General features: G+C 43.0%; 3 protein-coding genes across 5 annotated transcripts; 1 reads left to right on the top strand and 2 right to left on the bottom strand.

Annotated features, from left to right (window-relative positions):
• Positions 1-24: 24 nt before the first annotated feature.
• Positions 25-2,565, bottom strand: LOC139642860 (acyl-CoA-binding protein-like). The gene is made up of 4 exons (XM_071517893.1): positions 2,470-2,565; positions 1,566-1,683; positions 789-851; positions 25-602 (listed from the first exon to the last, which is right to left on the bottom strand). Exons 1-4 carry the CDS (start codon positions 2,473-2,475, stop codon positions 529-531), a joined length of 261 nt encoding a protein of 86 aa, XP_071373994.1. The 5' UTR covers positions 2,476-2,565; the 3' UTR covers positions 25-528.
• Positions 2,566-3,635: 1,070 nt separating this feature from the next.
• On the bottom strand, positions 3,636-12,942 carry LOC139642861 (metalloreductase STEAP3-like). Of its 3 annotated transcripts, XM_071517896.1 has the most exons (7): positions 12,909-12,942; positions 12,732-12,770; positions 11,490-11,729; positions 10,318-10,584; positions 8,924-9,448; positions 7,963-8,112; positions 3,636-5,452 (listed from the first exon to the last, which is right to left on the bottom strand). In XM_071517896.1, the coding sequence occupies exons 3-7, from the start codon at positions 11,721-11,723 to the stop codon at positions 5,159-5,161; spliced, it is 1,470 nt and encodes a 489-aa protein (XP_071373997.1). In that variant the 5' UTR covers positions 11,724-11,729; positions 12,732-12,770; positions 12,909-12,942; the 3' UTR covers positions 3,636-5,158. The 3 variants fall into 3 exon arrangements, with proteins under 3 accessions (XP_071373997.1, XP_071373996.1, XP_071373995.1); XM_071517895.1 differs by lacking the exon at positions 12,732-12,770; XM_071517894.1 differs by having other exon boundaries at positions 12,732-12,939.
• A 6,265-nt stretch (positions 12,943-19,207) lies between these two features.
• On the top strand, positions 19,208-21,213 carry LOC139642864 (complement C1q-like protein 2). The gene is made up of 2 exons (XM_071517900.1): positions 19,208-19,807; positions 21,034-21,213. Exons 1-2 carry the CDS (start codon positions 19,208-19,210, stop codon positions 21,211-21,213), a joined length of 780 nt encoding a protein of 259 aa, XP_071374001.1.
• The last annotated feature ends 896 nt before the right edge of the window (positions 21,214-22,109 follow it).

The raw sequence follows: 22,109 nt of genomic DNA, 5'->3' as shown, positions 1-22,109 counted from the left end.
GAAGACAAGAGAGGAGACCCAAAGAACAAGTCTTTACTTTTAATAGCCAGTCTTTTGTACGGATGCTCATTATTGCAATTGTTTTTTGATATCAAAATGTCAAACATAGATCTTTGTTCCAAATGATTTTTACACACATTATACAAATAACAACCGTGGACATAATGAAATTACAGTTGGTGCTTTTCAGATCTGAGTGAAGTTGTATTTGCAAATCCTTTTTACAGTTTGTTTTTACCAACTTAGAGTGTCAGATGTTTGGAGACGATTTAGTATTCTTTGGTATTCTAAATTGACTTTCAAACACTGAAAACTTTATGGCACTGTATTGTCCAATGTGGCAAAGTCAAATTTAAAACAAATGCAAAGAATAATTTGCAAATACCATTTGACTCATGTCTCATACCAAAGAGTGCATGCCTATGCATTTTCTCCTATTTCTGTTGTACTTTTGCAAGGGCTACTGAGATGAAATTGGGAGATATGACATTGAACTTGTTATGAGTTTGGCATTTTTATGAACAGGACTTAGATGCCATGTTTTACTTTCAGCTCTTCCACAAAACTAATGTAGGTGGCCATTGCTTCATCTTTGGAGAGACCTGTAAACAGAAACATCTATTAGTTCTTATTTTAAGACCTCTGTCAATCAATTTGAAAATGAAAACCTGCCACAGACAATCCTAGGTTTTTGGATTAGAGATACCATCCATTCATTTAACTCTACTTAATGGATAGCCGATATTGTGATATAGGAAAAGAAGTTATATCAGGTCTTTAAATCTGACCTTTCTTTGTATTCCAGGCGTCCCATTTTGCTCGGCCAGTAAAGTCCAGCAATCCTGGACGATCTGCGGATAAATAGAGTTTTATCAAACAAACACAATTTTTATGGAACATAATTGCACAATACAAGAATGAATCATGTCAGTTGCTTATGTATAAACTGTCAAGCCATTTCAACTATTATCTAATGCAACACAGTTGAGCTGCCAATCCCTGTCAACCGCTCAAGTCAACTGATGGGGATCTGAAAAAACATTAACTGCTTCATATCAGCTAATCAGTCTCGGGATCATTCATAGTTCATTCACACTAAACTTGCCAGGCTTCATTCTGGGTATGTTTTTTTTGCTCAACCCCACCCAACTGCCAGTCTTCTTCCCCAGACAAATACTGGATCACTAAGACTCACCCATGCAAATATCCATATATATCCGCCGTATCAATTCATTTGATCCAGAATTCAGTCTTAAAATCTTAAGGCAAGTGAAAAAAAGAAATCTGCCAATGTAGCAGGATAATTTCACTAGCTTCAGGTCTTTAAACAGATCAAATGAGGCAAATCACTTCTCTTATTTATGAAGAGGTCACTTATCTCAAGAGAATTCTTGAAAACTAAAAATGTATTGAATGTATTCAATGAAATCAAGTGAAATATTCTTACTCCATTGGCAGATCTTTCCACTTTTTTGGAAGAAAAAAAAGCCTTGTTGGTCGGTTGGTTGGTTAGTCTAAACACAAGATTAAATTCTTTTAAAGGATTTCTTTTTACAGTAACTCACCTATGTTAACATCACCAGCTGTGGCTTGCTTATATAAACCATACAGTGCAGACAGTTCTTCGTGGTTTGGCCTCTGTTTCAAATTCTTCACCTCCTCTGCTGCTTTCAGAAAGGGATCCTGTTAGGATGAGATAAAATACAACGTGATTCACAGGCCGGGTCAAATGCTGTCACATATGTTGAAAATCACAGAAAAGCATATACTGCAAACATGTCCATCTTAAAAAATCCATGCAGTTTCACTTGTTTCAGGAATTTTCCAGAAACAAGTGTCAATATCTTGAAACAAGGCATAATAAAGCAGATCACCCCACTAGTATCAAGAAAATGACACTTGATTCAAGAAAATGTGAACTTATCTCCCCCCCAGTGCCAGATTTTTCACTTATTTTAAGAGAAAGATTTTAAGAATCAATCTTAAATGGCTTGGTTAGATGGATATTTTTTGCTGTGCACTTGACATTAAAATGCTTTCCTATGATTGTCTTTCATGTCCTCTGGTATCCCCAATAAGTTAAAACAAATGCTGAGAATTATTTGCATATTTGACATGCAGCATATAATACAGTATCTGAATATGTATTTACTTAAGAGAAAGAAGTGGAACAGTTCTGACGCAAGAAAACTGATGTATTTTTTGGCATTGTGATTTATAGTGTATCATCCTTGCTCAAAAACTAGGAACAAACATGGATTTATTACCTCATCACATTACATGCTTTACATAAGACTTTATAGCAGTAACTCAGCAGAGCAATCGCTGCTCTGTAACAACCTTATGACAGGGATCGTAAAGATATAACTCAAGGAATATGAAAGATAAGTTAGTCATAGATCATTTATTTAACAATGTTAGAATAACTTCAATTCAGAGCGCTCCTATGCAAAGCAAGTTTGTACTTACCGACATGACTGCAGTGAGAAAGAGGCACACCTTGCAACTGCTTTACTGGCGTCCCAGATTTACGTGGCTGTCCAACTCGTTCTACTATTATGTTCTTTGCTCATGTTTCTATTGGCTGGGGAAGATGAAATGGGCGGGTACACATGGACAGAAAGGTGTGGCATTAACCTTTTCTATCTGTCTCTGGATTTCTGAGTGTGAATCTGTGGGAATAGTGGGTATGTAGGGTATTTTATTTTTTTGCACTGAAGCAATTTAGTAACTGACAGATGAGTATTGCTTCTTGGATCTGGAGCTCATGCTCTGTGTAAATGCATTCAATCACCATTAAATGAATGGGAGGGAACATGCACAGAAAGCCTAAATGTTTGCAGTTCCACAATGATCCTTCCTACTCATGTGATCTCTAGTCCCTTGTGAAACGGTTTCCTGGCACAACTTCACCCGCCAACAAGCTTGCATGGGATGGGCAGGTAGCGCCAGGAAAGAAGAAATTCCAGAAACACCTGCAGCACTGAGAACAAAGACTTATTCAACCACTAGTCCAAGTCACGGATTTGTTAGAAGTGAATGGCCGGTTCTGTTCCTATGTACAAACTCAAGAAACAAGAAATCTTTACCATGAGAATGGAAAGAGGGCACATGGGAGTGACGAGGCCTTCGGAATGCAAGCCACCTGTGGTATGCTCGGCTAAATGTCTGATAACGTCGTTCCCTCCCACATGCCGTTCTTTGTGAAGTATGATAGGGATGTGTGGCAAGAATTTAAAACTGCGGCTCTTATTATTCCTCTTAAGTTTTCACAAGTACATTTGCATGTTAAGGAGAGGTATACACTCTTGTATGGGAAGAGGTGAATTATTTTCTACCACAAGATGGCAGCATCCACATGGTCCATGAACTGACAGATGCATTTGTTTGAGTCAAAGACAGGATGCAAAGATGTCATGTTTTCACCACATACTAAGTGTGATGTTAAATCAGATGTATTGCTCATTTGACTCATTCAAAACATCAATCAGGCATCAAGTTGATCAATCATATTTGGATGATATTGCCCTCATACCTAAAAAGTCAATCTCAAGACCAGTACTCCTAAAGTATTAAAGCCAGAAATACAGTACAATAGTCGAAACAGAAGTGAGTTGTAGAAAAAAGAGGTTTATTCTACGTTCTAGAAAAAAACTTCACATCCATTTCTTCATGAGAACAGAAAATTGACAGTTCTTTTGTGTGTTTTGTATTTGTTTTCTGTACATTGTTAGGACACATTGATGACAGCGATAAAAAAAGTTCTGTAACAGCTGATTGAAAATTTTTCATAAAATTCAACGTGTCCTGATGAGTTCTTATCAGCAGGTCAATTTAACACAACACTACAACATAATTAGAAACCAGGTAAAATAATAAAAATCATATATTTCTTAAATAACACATAGTAGACTACACTTGACAAAAGGAGCCAACCCATGGCAGTTTGAGTGTGGCGACGCAATGATATAGACTTTGGGTGTTCATTTGGCACATAACAGAGTATGAAAATACTACAGTGAACAGTTGAATGAATATGAATGTGAATATGAATGAATAGTGTATTGATATTTGTAGGAGTTCAACGTAGGAATAAAAAAAAAAATCAGATTCAAATTGCAGAAACTGACATGAAACACTGAAATCCCAACAACAGACAACCTCACAACAAAAATTGAAGCCACTTGCGTAAAACCGGCTTGAAACCATGAATGACTTTGCAACGGGTCTGACCTATTTCAGTACATGGAAATAGCAGGATGACTTGAATATTTGGTGTAACAGACATCTGTGCAACAGAGTTGAACTGCGAGCAGAGAAGAATGAAAGAGAAACGACAGCAACAACCTGCTCTGGGCCAAGAAAAATGCCAAGTGATTTTTAAAGGCCCAATTATCAACTGATGCGACACTCAGTTGAAATATTACAATGTGAGAAACGTGAATGGTCCAGGTTTTTATAATGTTTCCAGGTTTTGTAACAGTGATTGTAAACTAAGTTTCACGACGGTGCATAAATTAAGCCGAGAGTGAATGTCTCTCATATTTACTATAGTTCTGGTTACCTCCGCTAAGGAGGTTATGTTTTTGGTGCCGTTTGTTTGTTTGTTTGTCTGTTAGCAGGATTACGGAAAAACTACTGGCCCAATTCTGAAACTTCGTGGAAGGGTGTAGCATGGGCCAAGGAAGAACCCATTAAATTTTGGAGCGGATCCGGATCCGACTCACGAACAAGCAATAATAGCACGAACCTTGGCGGAGGTCTGCACTCTCCGAGTGCCATTCTAGTTTAAAGATAGTATCAACAGGAAACAATAAATTAAATGAAGAACATAATGGACCATGTAAAGATCTCATTATTGTCGACGCACAGTGCAGGAGGGTCGAGGCCCAGTACTCTCCAGAAACAGAAGAAAAACAAAATTCTATTCAGCTGGCAACTAATTTCTTGAGAAGAATACCGCTAAATCCCACAATGGGCTGCTGAACAGACCGTTCAAAACATTACAAGGACATAGTATTCAATTATCTGTGTGTGTCTGGGTGAGTGAGTGGGGTTTGTATTAAGAGAGCACACATAAAGAGCTCTATTTTTTTTCTCTGTCTGTACACACACACGTGCGCACCCACACACACACTCCCCAGTACCGGTGTGTTCCTCACACGTCACTCATGTCCTCCAGCGGGTGCCCGTTGCGGCGGTCCTCGTCCGGCAGGGTGAAGCGGATCTGGCGGCTCTTCTCCCAGCCGCGGCGGATGCGCCGGAGCCGCAGGGCCACGCAGGGCAGAGAGAGCGCCAGGCGGCCCAGCAGGACCGCCAAGGGGAGCACCAGGACCAGCATGAAGGTGGGGGGCAGGCAGAAGCGGTACTGGTCCCCGTGGAAGGCGCGGTCCCAGCCGTAGAGGAGGGTGTGGAGGGTGGCCATGGTCAGGGCCGCGTAGCCCAGTCTGGACTGCAAGAGGAGAGGGGAGGGGGGTGAAGGACGAAGAAACAAAATTGAATCAATACATTAAAGCTACAGAAAGCTGGTAGAGTCTGCCAGTCCACTTGGTGATGGTTATGTTTTTTATGAGAATTATAATAATGTGGTAATGATTTACTGAGTTTAAAATGTCCCCATCTTTTACCAGTACTTCACAGCTCACTCCCAGTGCAGTGAAGCTCTGAAGTGACTTCTCTTCAGTCAGGCCAGTCCAGTCCAGTACATTAGCTCATTCTGTTACAGGCTACTGAAGACCCCCAGGAAACACACTGACCTAACACTCATGTCCTGAATGAGCCCCACTAGTGTGTATGTGTCTGTGTGTGTGCGTGTGTGCATGTCATATACCTACGGGGCTCTCTAATTACGAAAACTTCCCAAGGTTGAGCTGTGTGGCGGGCAGGAGGTTAAAAATAGCCTCATCTCTCCTAGTTAACCTAGGACTAACTGGTCTGAGCTGCTCATAATTATGACCATTTCAGAAGAACGATGACTTTTCACCACAGTGCCGTTTAATTATTAAAGGGGACCACCGGCCATTTTAAAAATTGAATATCATTCGGAAGGTAATGGAACATAATAGAAGAGACACTGTCGTCTGCTCATGCTTGCCCATTCATCTAGACCGCCCAGCAAAACCACTAGGTGGCCACGTCTCCATGGTATAAAGAAATTAGGGAGAATGAATGGGGTGTAGAACTGCAATACAATTTGCAAACTAAATATACATTCAGTCACAATCTGAATCTCTTCAATTGAACAATAAACACTTATAACACAGGAAAACAAAGCCATACCTTTCTAAGTTTCTTTGTTTTCCTGTATTCATAGTTTATGCAAGTGCTGGCAAAGGAAACAGATCCATGCCATGTTTTACTGCACATGTAAATCAATAGCTACATTTACATGTACCCTCAAAATTCCATATATGCAAGTATTCAGTTTGTGAGCTAATGCAATATGTCATTTATAATAAGCTCTTATTGCAGTTATGACAAACCTGGATACGGTACCCAATATCATCCAGGATACTGATGCATGTAACTAGCCAATATCACAAGCTAAATCACTGGTGGGTGAACACAGATAAGCACACACTTAATTTGTGAGTACATGGATATTTCCTTTCACCAGGACATGAGCCGCTATATAGAATAACGTGCACATGGAAATTTAGCCGAACGATTAGTTTCCATGCCTCGTTTGGAGAGTTTCAAATAGTTGATGAGAGCAGTAAAGAGGGGGCTTAGTTAGAAGTGCCATAGGCGGTCCTGAAAGGGAAAAAAATGACAGTCATGTTTCCCATGTTTAAAGAGACTTAGACTTCTGATCCCTAAAAGTAGTTTCAGAACGGGACAGAGATCAAGTGGGCGAAACTCTGCCTCCGGCCACTCCGGGTTTAGTGTGTAATGGATGGTGATCATGTTGGAGGATGATGCTTAGACACACAAACCATACACACACACATACAGTGACACCAAGTACATCACACACACACATAATGTACAGTATATACACAAAAACAAGTACATCACACAAGCATATGCGCACACATACACTCGCTGACACATACTGTATACATCACATACGTACACACACACACACAAACACACTCTCCTCTGGCTGTGGGCAGCAAGCCTAGACAGGCTGGGCAGAAAGTTGCCTTTTATCACGCCGGCTAGCGACACATGACTAATCTGGCTGCCACCGGATTAGTTGAACGGAAAGATGAAAGGGAAGTTGGGAAAATGCGGTGCAGACAGGCGGTGAAAACTGGAAAATGGAGGCCAGGATGGGGAAGTCAGGGAGGAGAGGAGAGGAGAGGAGAGATCTCTGAGGTGCAACACTGATTCATTTGTGTGTGTGTGTGTGTGTGTGTGTGTGTGTGTACTGAGTCACTCAAACACTCCTGATGGCTTTGTCACTGCCCAAATCTGGGGCAGCTGCAGGAGTGCAAACACTTGAAGTTGGAGTGTGTGCATGTGTGTATGTGTGTGTGTGTGTGTGTGTGTGTGTGACTGCATGCCTGTATAGGCATATATTTCAAATAGCGTGCATCTGTCTACCTATCAGTCTGTCAGTCTGATGCCTGTCTGTTGGTGTCAGTCTGTCAGTTACATATCTGTGTGTCTGAGTCTCATGTCTGTCTGTGTGTCAGTCGTTTGGCCATCTTTTTCTGTTAATCTATTCTGTCTTTCTACCTGTATGCAGGGATGTAGAGGAGAATAAACCCACTTATCCTCAGTTTATCCCCCTTTCTATTTGTAGAACAGACTTTTTAGGCTGGCATAAATCTATGACATAAATTCATAGTTTGATGTAAGTTCTTCAAACTTTCAAAAATTCAAAAAGTTTTCCCTCGCTGCCACTAGGATCCACCAAATTGCCTTATGATGATCCCTGACTGAATCATAATTTGCCCACCTTTTCTTTAACCAGTACATCACTGCCTGTATGTGCCTGTGTCTCACTGTGTGTACCTGTATGAAGCTGAACTCCCTCCAGTTGAGACTGTTGGCCACCGTGGGCAGCGAGGTCACGGCCAGCAGAGAGAGCAGCCCGAGGGCCATGATGCCCACGGAGAGGTACAGCTCCATCCTCCACACCTCCTGGTCGTCCCACTCTTTCCCCTTCCCATCCGTCACATGGACAACACAGAAAGAGAGAGAGAGAGAGGAAGACAGTTAAAGGAATACACCAAGTCTTTGGGAGATTGGCCCGTTGGTCAACTTAGCCATTAAGTGATGAGAACATAGACACCAAAATCAGCCATTTGTCCCTGGTAGATTGTCGACTCCCATGCTCCATACTAACTCTTTGGCATACACTATGTTGAGTGACAGAAATGACTATCAGGTTTTGTATAAACCAGGCCAGTAATTACTAGTTTCTATGAAGTTAGGTCTGGCTGATGCACAAATGCACTGATTAAGACAGAACAATAGCCCCCTGATTTCATGTGCACAGGCACACAATTAATGACATTGTCATGAATCATTTCCCACCAAAATGGCAAAAGGCCAAAACATATTAATCACTGCCTGTGCTGTTATTGTTAAATTAGAGACTTTTTCCCATGTTTGCAATCGCTAAAGTGTGCAGCCGAGGAAAATTAAGGTCAATCAGTCTATCATTCAAACTTCATCACTGTTTACAGTACTAATCTTTTTGTATAAGTCTTTATTGAGCAGTATTTAATAAAAGGAAGTAAAATATCTATTATCGTGAAAATCTAACTTTAACTATGAATCTTCACACTTTAGTTGCAAATTAACCTCTCATAATCCTACTGTGGAATTCAGACCGAACAATAAGTCACGCATGCGCCATGGGACTGTACAGAATTCCTCTCTGGCAATGATCTCTGTTTTTTGCATGTGGCAGACAGGTACAGGGCGTAAACACACACAGGCACACACAACACTCCTCCACACTCTTCACCTCTTTAAAATCAGCGTATATTTTGTAGCGGGCCGACTTTCTCATGGGAAGACACAGGCTGTAGATGGCGTGCAGCGCTGCGCACAGGAAGCTGCACAGCCCAAGCTGCTTCCTCCTGGTCAGCCACCGGTCCAGCCAATCGGGGAAGCGGTTGTACTTGGTCCCCCACAGCAGCTGGAGGACGGCGGCGTACACACCGGGCACGTAGACCAGCGCCAGCATCACCAAGGCCACCGAGGGCAGGGTGACGTTGACGGTGTCGACGGGCATCTTGTAGAAGACGCTCTTGCCCTTCGTGACGTAGGGGTGCAGGACGTCGCGGACGAAGTTGTACAGGTAGAAGAAGAGGAAAAGGGCCAGGGTGGCGAGGACGGGGACGCGCCAGGAGGGGAAGAGGTAGAGGGGGAGGTTTTCGATCTCCAGCGAGGAGGAGAGGAGGCCCATGTCGACGGGGACGAAGCCCATGCTGCGACAGAGCTGCGTCACCGAGCCTTTGGCCTTGCTACTGTCGCCGCACAGGAGGACCTGGAGGAGACAGATGACAACGTGACGGAGGAATGCAGAGGTCTTCACTAGACTCCTTTCTCAATCATCTGTCCTTCAGACACACTCTCATCTCTCGACCTCCTTCTCCCTTTTTCCACAGAACAGAAAGAAGACAATTTGAAGACTAAGTCTAGACTAGTTGACCTTGTCTCCCCAACTTCTACCATTCCTCTACCATCTCTCCATATCTTCCCCTCCCCATCCCACATCTTTTAGTCTTTGCTAGTCTACCCTTCTTTCCCAAACTCCATCTATCCCTCCCTCCTCTCTCTCTACTGTAAATGTATATTGTAGAGTGTGTGTTTTTCCATGTGTTCCTCGACTAACAGAATGACTTTCCAAGAGAACAGTGAGGTGGCAATCAAACTAACAAACTGCACCAGACGCACTAGCACACATTGTTTGCTACAGTTTCAAAGCATAGCCAGGGCTCCTCAAAGGTTTTGGAGAACTGTGGTGCTGAACGCATGCATTTAAAGTTGAACATGGCCCGACTTCAATTCGTTGTGTTTTGGCTGGTAGCACTGGAGTGAATGGAGGGTATCCTGCTTACTAGTTTGTGCTCAGGAATGGTGTGCCTCAGTTCAATCCTGCAACACCCAATATGTCCATTTCTAAGACACTGTACACTTAATCGAGCTGAACTGCCCCTGACCTCTGACCCCTCTGGTGAAATGTATACATCTGTGTATGTTTCAAAGAAAAAAAACATGCTAATGACACTTTGTGTGACTTGGCAACAGAAAAGCTCAAAAGATTCCTCAAAAACATTCCTCCCTCCTAGTCAAATCACCACTTGAAGTCTGAAATTGCATAAAGATATAATATCACGTCACGATGTATCCCACCTGCCTGCTTCCATCCCGTGGTCCCATCTGGAGCGTCCAGGCCGACAGGGTATTGAACCCTTTGACCACAGAACTCTCCGGAAACATGTCGGCCAGCCGCTCGGCGTGCGACGGCCCGTCCCGGTTGATCCGCACGCCGTTGCTGACGTCCACCAGGGTCTTTCCGGCCAGCGCCTGTTTCAGTCCCGCCAGTGTGGAGTAGTGCTCAGGGAACACGGCGACGAAGACCAGGTCTGCCTGGCTGACTGCCTCCATCTGGGACGTCACCTGGTAGCCACAGTAAAAAATGCCAACACTGTACTTCAAGTGGATTGTAATGCATAACAAGTGGAGTGTATGCACAATAGAAGCACAAATACATTATAATCATCAGACAAACATCAAACATCAAAATAATTACATGTGGTGTAGTATCATGTCATTAACTATACAAGTATTCAACCCCTAACTGTAACTGCAAATTGTGTGTATTTTGTCACGCTCTCATTATAGTGAATACAATGCACTCAATGTGGTTATTATGTATTTATGATGCCTTACAATGCTTTATGTGTTTATGTGTTACCCAAACACATATTATTACTTTATCCTTTTTAGTAACCCTTTAAATGCACTGTAAGGTATCATAAGCCAATTATAAATGTATCAAGAATATATTAACTATTTTTACATGAATCACATCTAAAAATTATGTACATTATATTGTCTATGACAAGCAAAAATGATGTGCATTATAATGACTATGACAAGCATTGTGATACATAATACCTCTATCATGACTTTGTAATAAGAACATATAAGAATATATGTTGGCTCTTCAGTTGCCCCAGGAAACTCAGCTCCAATAGTTTTTTGCATATGGCGTGCAATGTTGTTCATCAAGTTTTTATTAAAATGACTATGACAAACGCATTCGTACTGTCACACCACAAGTGACAATTATCTTTAACCAGGATTATCTATCCAGTAACAACTAATGTTGACAGGGAAAACAATTTAAATATGTTAGGTAGTTATTATCCCTAGCGGGATAAGTCACAGTAAAAACATAATTATCACCATGGGGGGTTGTGTGGGGAGTGTGAATGTGAGTGTCAGTTTGACTATATGAGATAGACTGCGTGTGTGTGTGTGTGTGTGTGTGTGTGTGTGTGTGTGTGTGTGTGTGTCACCTCGGCTTCTTCTGGGAACAGCGCCACAGAGCGTTTGGGGGTTCGACTCCCCACCACCACCTGGTACCCCGAGGCCACCAGCCTTCTGGCCAGCGAGCGGGAGAAGTCGCCCGTACCCAGGATGCCCACCACAGGAGCGCCAGGGTCGGACAGGGAGGCTTCTAGATGTCTGGAGCCTCCTCCTCCTCCCCCTCCCCCTCGAATCAGAGGCCTCTTCATCTCCTCTTTAGGCATAGCGTGCTGCCAAATGTACAGTAGACCACAAAGGGGACAGGATCATTGTTTTGGTTTAGATTGATCTGCATCCATATTTCCTAGATGGCACAGCTCGTTCCCACAACGTATAATCATGCATCTACTTGATTATAGTTCAGTATATTCAGCACCTACGCTCTGAAGATCTAGCTCGTTAGATCGCATGGGCAGAGGAAAAATGCAATAGGAAGCAATGATGACATTAAAAAACAAATTACAAAACACAGTTAAAGTAAGACAGCCAGGTTGTCTTTGTTGATTTGGGCCTAATGGAAGGTTTCTGATTGCACTTTGGCTGCTCTCTTTTTAGGACACAAAACTGGGATGCCCATTAGCTCTGAGTCTCACTTGAGATGTCCTAGATCAGTTAGCTCAGCATAGTTGAGTGGCAATCCAATAATAGCATGAAAAGATACGCAACATAACTAAATAAAGCTAGTTAGCTCACCAACTAGGATGCCATAATTTCCAAGCACACATTTAACCAGCCACCTAGTCACTCCACGCCAAACTCAGTTAAAAAAAAACTCAGTTTTAGGTTCCTTGGTTATCGCCAAACATGCCTAAATGGTACAACATGACATGACTACACGTTTTACGAATCGTTATGAGTCACTCTTCAATTCGGCATGCATCCAATACATCAAGTAGCGCTTATTTAACTTTTAGAATAGGTTTGATAGGTTTATTCCCACATTTTTCTTCCACCAAAATAACGTTAACTTACAGCGTGGTGGGCGGTAGTGAGCAGTTTCGAATCTATTCTAAAAGTTTAGATTATATTTAAGTAAGTGCTGCTTTATCACTTCATGTTATACGCCGAATTTACCAGAAGACCGCGGCGAATGAAAGCTCTCAAGTCGTGTTGTCTTATGAACGTCTGCAGACGAACCATGTAACATTAAACTGACATACTTTGTAAATACAGTTTGGAGTTACGTTTTCTCAATAAAACATTAAACGTCACATGCTGGGACTGCCACCCACCTTGCTTGTTGTCCTTGGCTGAACTCGTGGAAACTTTATCTTTTGGGAAACGACGTAGGGACGACGTAGGCAAAAAGAAACGTTTCTTTGGTAGAATCAACGCGCATATCAAACCATTTAGCTCATGTCGGTATAATTTAAAGTAGTTTTACTACTTATTTCCCGTTACCTACTCACCTCTTGGTAACTCTTCCCTGTGCGCTCCTTCCTGGTCAGGTGACGCACACAGCGGAGGCCCCGCCCACACCCACACCCCGCCCTCCTCTGTGTGCAGAAGATAACGAAGCAAAATGAGCACTATCTTTTAACGTTTCAAACACTGACAGGGCAGAACCAAGATGTTAATAAATCTATCTGGAAGCCACATATTAAAAAAATACACATTAGTGTATCATTCAGGACCAATGTTCCCCCTAAACTATGTTTATTTGTACAAGATAGTTTGTTGATCCAGGCCTGATAATTTGTCACATTGATCAAATATTAATATTTTTTCACCACTAACTGCTCCACTTTGAAAATTGAGTCAATATAAAGCAAACTTGGAAGTTTTGGTGGCAATTAATATTAGATGCTTGGACTTTTCCATAGCCTATAGTTTAATGAATTGACACTTCTGCTGAGATCTGTAAAATGAAGCTAACATGTACTGCTAAATGAAACAAAAAAGCCTCTATTTATTTTATTTTTTTACAGGTCTCAAATAATATAACAATGGCTTGCTGTTGTAACAAAGTGTGAAATAATCATATTGTTGCATTATGAAGAGGCCATTGACAGTAGTTTCCTCTTTTTCTCCAAATGCCTAATTTCTCCCCTTTAAATGCTGTAGTGGAAACTGGCTATTTGATAACCTGGCGGCCTTGGGATTGAAGTGGAAAGGCAAAAGCGAAATCGTGTTAAAAAGATGTCTGACCCCCGGGTCACGCACTGTCAACATGACTTCATCATGTCTGCCTTTGCCACTTGCAAAAGGTTGAATCCCCCAGGCTCGCAGTGCTGCATCGGTGTCACGCGCACACACACACACAGACACACACACACACACACACACGTTTGCCCTCTCTCTCTCTGTCTCTCTCCCTCTTTCGGCCCTGGCCTCATGTTTGTTTACAATGCTTAAAGTCACAAACATTGATTTACATATCTGATTTTGAGCATTTTCATTCGTAGGTGGTGATTGCTGAAGTCTGCTGATGGACATGTTGACTGATTTTCTGGATGAATCTCACAAGTCCAATCTGCAGAAATTAAACGTCTGTTGGAGGAAAATGACCGAATTCAGATAAACTGACAGTTTGGTTGTTGGGACAGTTGGGATGAAAACGGTCCTGTATCTATCTAGGGGCAACGACAGCTTCCACCTGACTTCATATGCACCGTGTGAATTAGCTGCATTGATAAAAACCTCATTGTTCTGTGATTCACTATTCATAACTAAGACCATCCGACCAAGTGAAACAATGATTGAAACAATGCAGGTGAGTTTGTTGAAAATGTAAGAGGTGACACAGTATGTTGGGAGGAAGGCATATACTTCCTCAAATTTCTTCTAAAACAAGGGGGTCGCTTGTTATTAACAAAAGGCAATAGTGCCCTTCTTCATTCCATTCAATTTCAACCCATGAAAAGGCCGACATGTGATGGAGAAAATAACTTACAAATTATGAAATAGGAAGATTGGCAAAAATCAAACAGTAAAATGTTTACTGACAATGAATTCAATGTTAAAGGCACCAATTAATTTCCTGTATTATATGTATATACATATACGTTTAGGCCTATGTATAGGAATGGGTGTATGTTTATATTGTATAGGTGTATACTGTATATGTGTATGCATAAATGTGTTTTTTCAGATTGGTTTAGGCTACTTATTTTTTTCTTTTCTCCCCACTTTTGTTTGCCTTTTTTATCACTTACTTTCTACTTTTGGTTTTCACCAATTCACAAAAAAAAACGGACTCTGCAATGAAATACATAAATGAATGCAAATGCCTTATGAGACACAAGAAAACAATAATAAATGGCCAAAATGTGAGTTGTCCCTAATGCCCCCTTGGGAAAGAAATATAAGTCCCTCCCTCTCTCTTCTTCTCTTACCTGCTCCCTCAGTTTTGGCAGGGACACATTTCACAAGCAGTTAGCCTGAGGTGGAGAGGTACACCTGCCGCCCCTTCTCCCCCCCACCCCCGCCCCCGCCCCTCCGTCCCCCTTCTGCATTGTCCCTAAGTGAATCACACACACATGCAGTTAGATCAGTGTCAACCGCCGAGTTCAGCAACGTTGCATCCGCACCGGTGAGACGGGAGTTCAGCGTCACATCCAGGGAGCTGAGGCGTCTCCCGTCCCCTTCATCAGGTATTAGGGTGACGCAGTGTCACATGTTGAGACGGGAGCTGATGCCGCAAGTTCCCGTCGCCGTGTTATTGCTTATATGGGTCAGTGAAGGCGTCCCATGTTGGACACTCAGTCTCAAAGTAAATAACCTGTGACAGTTTTGGTACTCTCTCGCACTGATTCATAGAGATTCCGTTCGTGAAAGCTTTTCCGTTTGCTGTTCTAAACACCCGGTGACTGGTAGCTCTTTCCTGGGAAAAAAAATCCTCCATGCGCAGAAAGTGATGCGTTTTACGTTCCTGGTTTGTTTGAAAATGAGAGAAGAAGAACTGTTAGCATGAGCAGTGATAGCCACCGTGGCTGAACAGACAAAGAAAAGAGCGCCACCTATACAGAAACTCAAACATCATGTGAAAATTTGATTTAATTGTGTCAATTACAGGCCACCGTAATTCAAGGGATCTGGAGTAGGAGATCAGTTCTATCAATGTTGTTGCAATTCCCACAGGTCGCCAATAGAGGGCGCTATAGGGCATATAGGCCTATCACTAAATTACCCGAAAGTTATTCCCCTCTTTGTATTTCCCAGTGAAACAGAATATTTGAGCGGTGTACACTTACAAGAGGGATTTAAATCAAATCCTTCGCATTTGATTGGACCGCTAAACAGTGGGCGGGGCTTAGAGTTTAGCGCGATACGGAGCTACAGAGACTGTTGACTCCACACACACCAGGTTGAAGAATGATTGATGGGTGGATGTCATGATATTATTGGTTGAAATTGGTTGGTTCATGCTTACGTAAGCACACGGCATATTTTGTTTTACAGGAAGAAAACATGATTGGATTTTGATAAAAGAATACAGAGAAATTGATTTTTTTTTTTTTTTTGCATAGGCTATATTGTTAAATAGGTGCACAATATGACCGGGGATGTGATCTAAAAGGGTTAAAAATGCATTTTTCATTTCATCTCGACTTTAAATAGAGGTGCTTGCCCTTCTTCAATTTCTCCCTATAACATTAAGATCCAGCAAAAAAACAGGTCTTCCAGTTTGGATGGTTCCCAGCTCACACGCACTATACAGCTTGAAGGCAGCTTATTTTAACAATGGACCAAGTCTCTCTCATCACCCGCCTCTTCCCCATGACACAGCAGACCCACTAACATGCAGCGAGGTGCGGCGGCACCGCGGGGCCGGATCAGCACCCCGGCTCCAGTGGATAATGTGGACAGCGTGTCGTGCGTGGCTCACCACGGCCTACGGGCACAGTTCACTGTACTAATCCGCGGTAAAGGTCACTCCTCGCAGTCGTGCTGGAGAGGCGGGCAGCAGTAGAGCGGTAATGCAGACTAGGTTGTACTTTGTGAGACTTCATGGTTAATGTAAGTGCGGGGATCGTGCGCGTTTTTGTTGAATTCGAGGACTTTTTCCATGCCAATTTCCTTATCAGCAGTTTGTTATTTGGGTCATTTTTTTCCCTTCAAAACACCCAGGAACCCCCTGATTTGAACCTGTTTTTTTTTTTTACCCAGCCCTCGTGACTCCTCGTGTTATTTCTCACCTTCAGACATGAGCAAGCCCGGCTGTATCCGTGTTCTGGGGAGTTAGAGCTGAGCCGAGCAGAATTGCTGGAGGGTGGGGGGGTGTTCTGCAGCACGACCGCGGGGCTGCAGCTATAAGCCTCGTCCCTGGCCTCCCAAGATTTCTCCACATCGCCTTGAGCTCTAAAGCCTCTGTTGTGGATGTGGGGGCCCGCGCTCCAATTCCAGGTGCTTATAACGCCCCCCCCCCCCTCCCCAACTCTCGGGTTCTGAAGCGTTTCGAGGTCCTTCGGGGGGGAATTTGCCGGGCTTGAGGACAAAATCAATGGGAGCTTTTATTTTTGTAAAAATGCTTTCTCTCGAGCATGCCCTCGTTGAAAATAGCCGATGAAAGCGGCGAATGATAGTCTTATTCAAGATGTGCTCATAAACCACAAGTGCAGAGTGTCCTCACCGAGAAACAACATAAAAGAGGCTAAACTGAAGAGTTTGTGATTAAAGATTAAACCCAATGCAATGGAATAGGCTAATGATCGTCTCTGCACAGCACTAGAATTTTAATTTGGTGGAGAATCAGAATTCAAGGCGTATGGCTCCCTGTCTATTGAAACAAGAGTTCAAATAGGCTGTGTGTCTGTGACAGGGGAGCTGGAGCTGTAGGTGACAGCAATAAAGACTATCTATCTATCTATCTATCTATCTATCTATCTATCTATCTAATCTGCTTGCCCGCTGTCTGTATGCCTTTCAGTGTGTGTGTGTGTGTGTGCGCGCGCGCTGATGTGAATGGAAGTTGGTCATTTCACGTCACCACAGTGCGCATGCCCTCGGCCGTTTGAACTGACTTTGAAAGGACCCATCATCATTGATTGAGTCAAATATTTGGTCACGCATCTAGCTGCAGGTTTGGTCTCAATTTTCTCAATGCAGGCTACTCATTACAACCGACTCAGTTTAACCTTCATTGTTTTCAAGGTGGCCTCGTTATGACTGAATAATGTGTATTTCCACCCTTGATTGGTTTCTATTAAGAGTTAGCACTGCTTTGAATGGGGTTTTGGGATATCTATGGACATCACTTAGTGCTGTTGATGCCATGGGATTGCAGCAAAGTATTAAGTAAAATAAGGATATTTTCAGCGCTGACTGACTATAAAATGTCAGATTTTCAGATACTGTCTCCGGGGAAGATCTCAGATTGGCGGTGAGACATAAAGCCCCAATTTTGTAACGAGAGGATTAACGGATCTGCTGTCGAAACCATCATTTCCTGGAAGAAAAGGATGAATAAATTCTATGGAGATTTCAGCCTATATGGTATAATGTATGCCGCCTGTAAGAAATTATATAAACGACTCTAAACCGTGTGTGTGTGGCATTCTAAGGCTCTGTAAAGACACACGCACGCACACATGCAAATATTTCATAATAAATAAAACGGTTCCCATCGAGCTTTGTTTCCGTGTTCTGCCTGTTGTTTTATGAATGGCAATTCAAATATTTTCCTTTTTTATTTTCAATCACAAATCATATTGCGCAGACTTGAACTTTACGCATCAGCTTTACCCTGAGCCTCCATGCAGTGTCAAGTGAGCCGGAATTAACCACATCACTTCCGGTCATACATTTCAAAATAAAAGCCTCATTGACAAACGTGTTGCAAGGTTCGTTTTTTGAGTCAAAAAATGACCAAAGTAAAAATAAAGAATGTAGGCATATTTATAGAGGAATCTGGAGTAAGTTCAAATACAATTCTTTCTCCCAATTAGATTTTTGTTGCTTTGTATGCTACTAGGCCTACATAATCCCAAAAAACACCAAAAATGTTACTGGTCACTTCTAAAGCATGGTAAGGTCTGACTGAAAGATATCACAGACATTTTAAATCCTATGTTATCCAGTGTGCAGCCTCAGATCCTCATGCAGGCTGTTCCAAAGTTTAAGACTAAAAGTGACCAGACTTTTGGCTTTGGAACAACTTGTCTGAGATGCTTAGACTTACAGAAACTATAACCTATGATCTTTTAAGTAACTTCTTATACCCTATTTTCACAGACTCTCTATTCTTATCCTTTTACATTTTGGTGCCTTGTTTTTAGGCTACTTGTCTAAATTTGTGTGATATTTGATTTCTAAATCACTTTATAAACTGTTTAAAAAAAAGTGTTATGCGAAAAAGCTAAGCTATTTATAATATGAAGCTATATAAATTCTTTCCAATAGTGAGAAATTGTAGGCTGCTGTTTTGAAAGCCAAATAATCTTACTTCCGGTCTCATCCGGGCTCACTCTGGTTGGCTTGACGCAGCTGCCAGCTGCGCAGCGCGCACCCATCCATCCGTCCAGCCAAGACGCGCACACGCTGCCCATTAACACCAGCTGCCCGGGGGCTCGAGACCAAACCAGAACAGCTGGACCGAGGGACGCGTGCTTAATTTCACCTCTTTTCTTTTTGTTCGTCGTCTCTAAAACGCTTCCCGCCGTCTGTCACGATTCCCTCACCGAGCGGCTCAAGGGACTTTCTGTCGTCCGTTGGTCCCCGAATCGCGCGGAGGAAGTGGTCGGTGGTCGTCGCGGTGGCCGCCGTCGCCATGGTGCTGCTGGCTCTGGCCATCGTTATCCCGTTACTGCTGACCTCGGAATCCTCGGCTCACTACTACGAGATGATGGGCACCTGCCGGATGGTCTGCGACCCGTACAGCCCTAAACCGGGAGGCGCTACCGCCGTGGAGGTGATCCAGGACGCGAACGGCATCCCCCCGCCGCCGCCGCCGATGGCGCAAGGGAGTCGCGGGGAGCCGGGGCGGCCGGGTAAACCGGGACCCAGGGGTCCCCCGGGGGAGCCGGGACCTCCGGGTCCGAGGGGGCCACCGGGAGAACGCGGCGACGCCGGTAGTAAACTTGCCTTCCCCGCGTTGACGGGGGTGGGAGCCGATAACGGCGAGACGGACGGTGTGAACTCCTCGTCCGGCGGCATCAGGATCGCTTTTTATGTCGGGTTGAAGAATCCGCACGAGGGATATGAGGTGTTAAAGTTTGACGACGTGATCACAAACTTGGGGAACCAGTACGACCCGAGCACCGGGAAGTTCACCTGCCATGTGTCCGGGATCTATTTCTTCACCTACCATGTGCTGATGCGCGGAGGCGACGGGACCAGCATGTGGGCCGACCTGTGCAAGAACGGACAGGTAGTTTGGTGATATACAGAGTATGGTAGTCTGTTGTAGTCTATACAGAACAGAGGGTCAAAACAGCAAAAATGTTAATCTTACTAAGTCACATATAGCCTAGTTTCATATCAAGACTTCCATTCATTTTTCTTTTTTTCTCAGAGAAAATTTCTGCGGAATAAGGCAAATTACTGCACTAGTATCAAGAAAATGCCATCTGATTCAAGAAACCAGTTGATTTGCATTGGAAAGTGTGTGGCATTTGGTATTTTTTCCATTTGTTTTAGGAAAATAATAATAATAATCAATACTAGATTAAATGGCTTGTTAAAGTGGACATTTTTACGCACCAACCGGGCGCAACGTCGCCTGGGGCTCGATCCCTTTTCGTCGTCGTGTATTCTCCTTAACGTTAGTTTTATAACGGCACACATCAATAGTTTAGCTTTTACATATTCAAGGTAACACCTGTGGTATCTATCAAATCGTAGCCTGTTCTGCATGTTCTGTTCCGCAGTGTTTCTCATGCGTAAAAACCTCATCCAAACAGGTTTTACGCATGAGAAACACTGCGAAACTCATGCGTAAAACCTGCTTGGATGAGGTTTTTACGCAGAGGTTGTTGCTCCAGTACAGTTTTCCTGGCTTACTGGTCAGATCTGAGCTTCACACATTAATGATGTTTTATTTCAAACTTTAAAGTCTTTTACAATATGAGTATTCGTTTCTACATCCTGCCTGTGGATGAAATTCAAATATAGATAAGTTATCCCTGGGTCAAAACACAGCTATTCTATTCTATTCTATAACATAGTATCATTGAACTGACCTGCTGTCGTTTCCATTTGCAGGTGTAGATGAGTTCTATTCTAACCCAATCCAATCTATTCTCTTCTCTTCTACTCTATTCTAATATAAAACAGTGTATTTAAACTGAAAAATTCCCATTTTTCCTGCTAGGTACAGATTGGTTTATTCTATTATGTTCTGTTCTATTCTATTCTATTCTATTATAAAATAGTATCATTGAACTGACCCACAGATGCTTCCTTTTGCCTCCCAGGTATAGACAAGTTTATTCTATTCTATTCTATTGTAAAATAGTGTCTTTAAATTGCCCCACCGCTGTTTCATTTTGCCTCCCAGGTATAGATGAGTTCGATTCTATTCAGAAAAGCTATAAGCTCTACTTTAACAGAGTGTCCCCCCCTCCCCTCCCCTCCCCCCTCCCCGCCTCTGTCTAGGTGCGGGCCAGCGCCATAGCTCAGGACGCCGACCAGAACTACGACTACGCCAGCAACAGCGCCGTGCTGCACCTGGACTCCGGGGACGAGATCTACGTCAAGCTGGACGGCGGCAAGGCGCACGGCGGCAACAACAACAAGTACAGCACCTTCTCCGGCTTCATCCTGTACCCCGACTAAACCCCGGACACTCCCAACACGGGTCCCATCGCACAACACGGCCAATTGATGTTTGAGGTGCCAAAATCCACAGGCTACTGTATGTTCTGTTTATCCAATGAAAAAAAAAAACTATTTTCTATTGAGAGGTCACTTTGATTGAACTTTACTGAGACAAATGGAGATTGTTGCTGTTAGTGAGTTTATAATAGCTTACTATATATAGTAAGTATACTTATAATAGCTTTCTGAAGCTATTGCAGATTATTAGACCGTTGATGTCCCTGGTCTTTTAGAGCGTGCCAAAGCTCACAGACTTACTGACTAAATGCCCACGGCTGCACAGGATTATTTATGTTGTCTGGATTTACAATAGGATTAAGGTAAACACAACTCTATAATGCTTTTGGGGGGATTTAGCCCAGCCTGTGAATAGGCCTTAGACTATTACAGTATTATCCCAGGCTGCTTTTGAGGGAGAGTGGGCCTTACCGATGTTTCTAACACTGCATCTGTGTGTATTTATTTGATACCTAAGTCCCAAATGACAAATCAGTTGAAAACAAGGTGAAGAGAGAATGCTGTTTTGGGAGAAGCTCAGTGAGATAAATAATAAGTAAACCCTGGCCGGCCATGTTGGGCCTTGTAGTGGTAACTAGAGTATTGACAGCACACTACAGGTCATGGTCAGTTGGTTCCGCCCCACTCCAGCGACCTTATCAACCATTTGAATTTTTGTTTTTTCAAATTCAAGCACATTGCATGGCAAAATGGGAGTAACAGCTGCTTTTTAAAACAGGCAGAGTACGTCCTCCCTCCTGTGATTCACCTGCCACACACCTCAGCTGCATGAGCTGGACCTTCTCCAGTGGATCTGATCAATTTAAATGGTGTAATGAGGTCAATGGAGGAAGGCT

The sequence above is a fragment of the Centroberyx affinis genome, unplaced genomic scaffold (genome assembly GCF_046629955.1).
Source record: "Centroberyx affinis isolate AG114_WGS23_722 - 3 ecotype Tasmania unplaced genomic scaffold, CSIRO-AGI_Caff_v1 ptg000538l_1, whole genome shotgun sequence".
In the NCBI taxonomy this organism is placed as follows: Eukaryota; Metazoa; Chordata; class Actinopteri; order Beryciformes; family Berycidae; genus Centroberyx; species Centroberyx affinis.
The sequence above is the reverse complement of the archived record's forward strand: the minus strand, read 5'-3'. Positions and strand labels throughout refer to the sequence as shown.

What these genes read in the sequence shown, in the direction of transcription:
- LOC139642861 (XM_071517896.1), bottom strand. Translation starts at nt 11,723, where the DNA reads ATGCCTAAAGAGGAGATGAAGAGGCCTCTGATTCGAGGGGGAGGGGGA. An exon ending in TGTTCCCAGAAGAAGCCGAG is followed by an intron (nt 10,585 to 11,489) that starts GTGACACACACA and finishes TGTGGCTACCAG; the next exon opens with GTGACGTCCCAGATGGAGGC. An exon ending in GGGAGTTCAGCTTCATACAG is followed by an intron (nt 5,453 to 7,962) that starts GTACACACAGTG and finishes CTCCTCTTGCAG; the next exon opens with TCCAGACTGGGCTACGCGGC.
- LOC139642860 (XM_071517893.1), bottom strand. An exon ending in AGCTGGTGATGTTAACATAG is followed by an intron (nt 852 to 1,565) that starts GTGAGTTACTGT and finishes ATTTATCCGCAG; the next exon opens with ATCGTCCAGGATTGCTGGAC. An exon ending in CGCCTGGAATACAAAGAAAG is followed by an intron (nt 603 to 788) that starts GTCAGATTTAAA and finishes TTCTGTTTACAG; the next exon opens with GTCTCTCCAAAGATGAAGCA.
- LOC139642864 (XM_071517900.1), top strand. Translation starts at nt 19,208, where the DNA reads ATGGTGCTGCTGGCTCTGGCCATCGTTATCCCGTTACTGCTGACCTCG. An exon ending in ACCTGTGCAAGAACGGACAG is followed by an intron (nt 19,808 to 21,033) that starts GTAGTTTGGTGA and finishes GCCTCTGTCTAG; the next exon opens with GTGCGGGCCAGCGCCATAGC.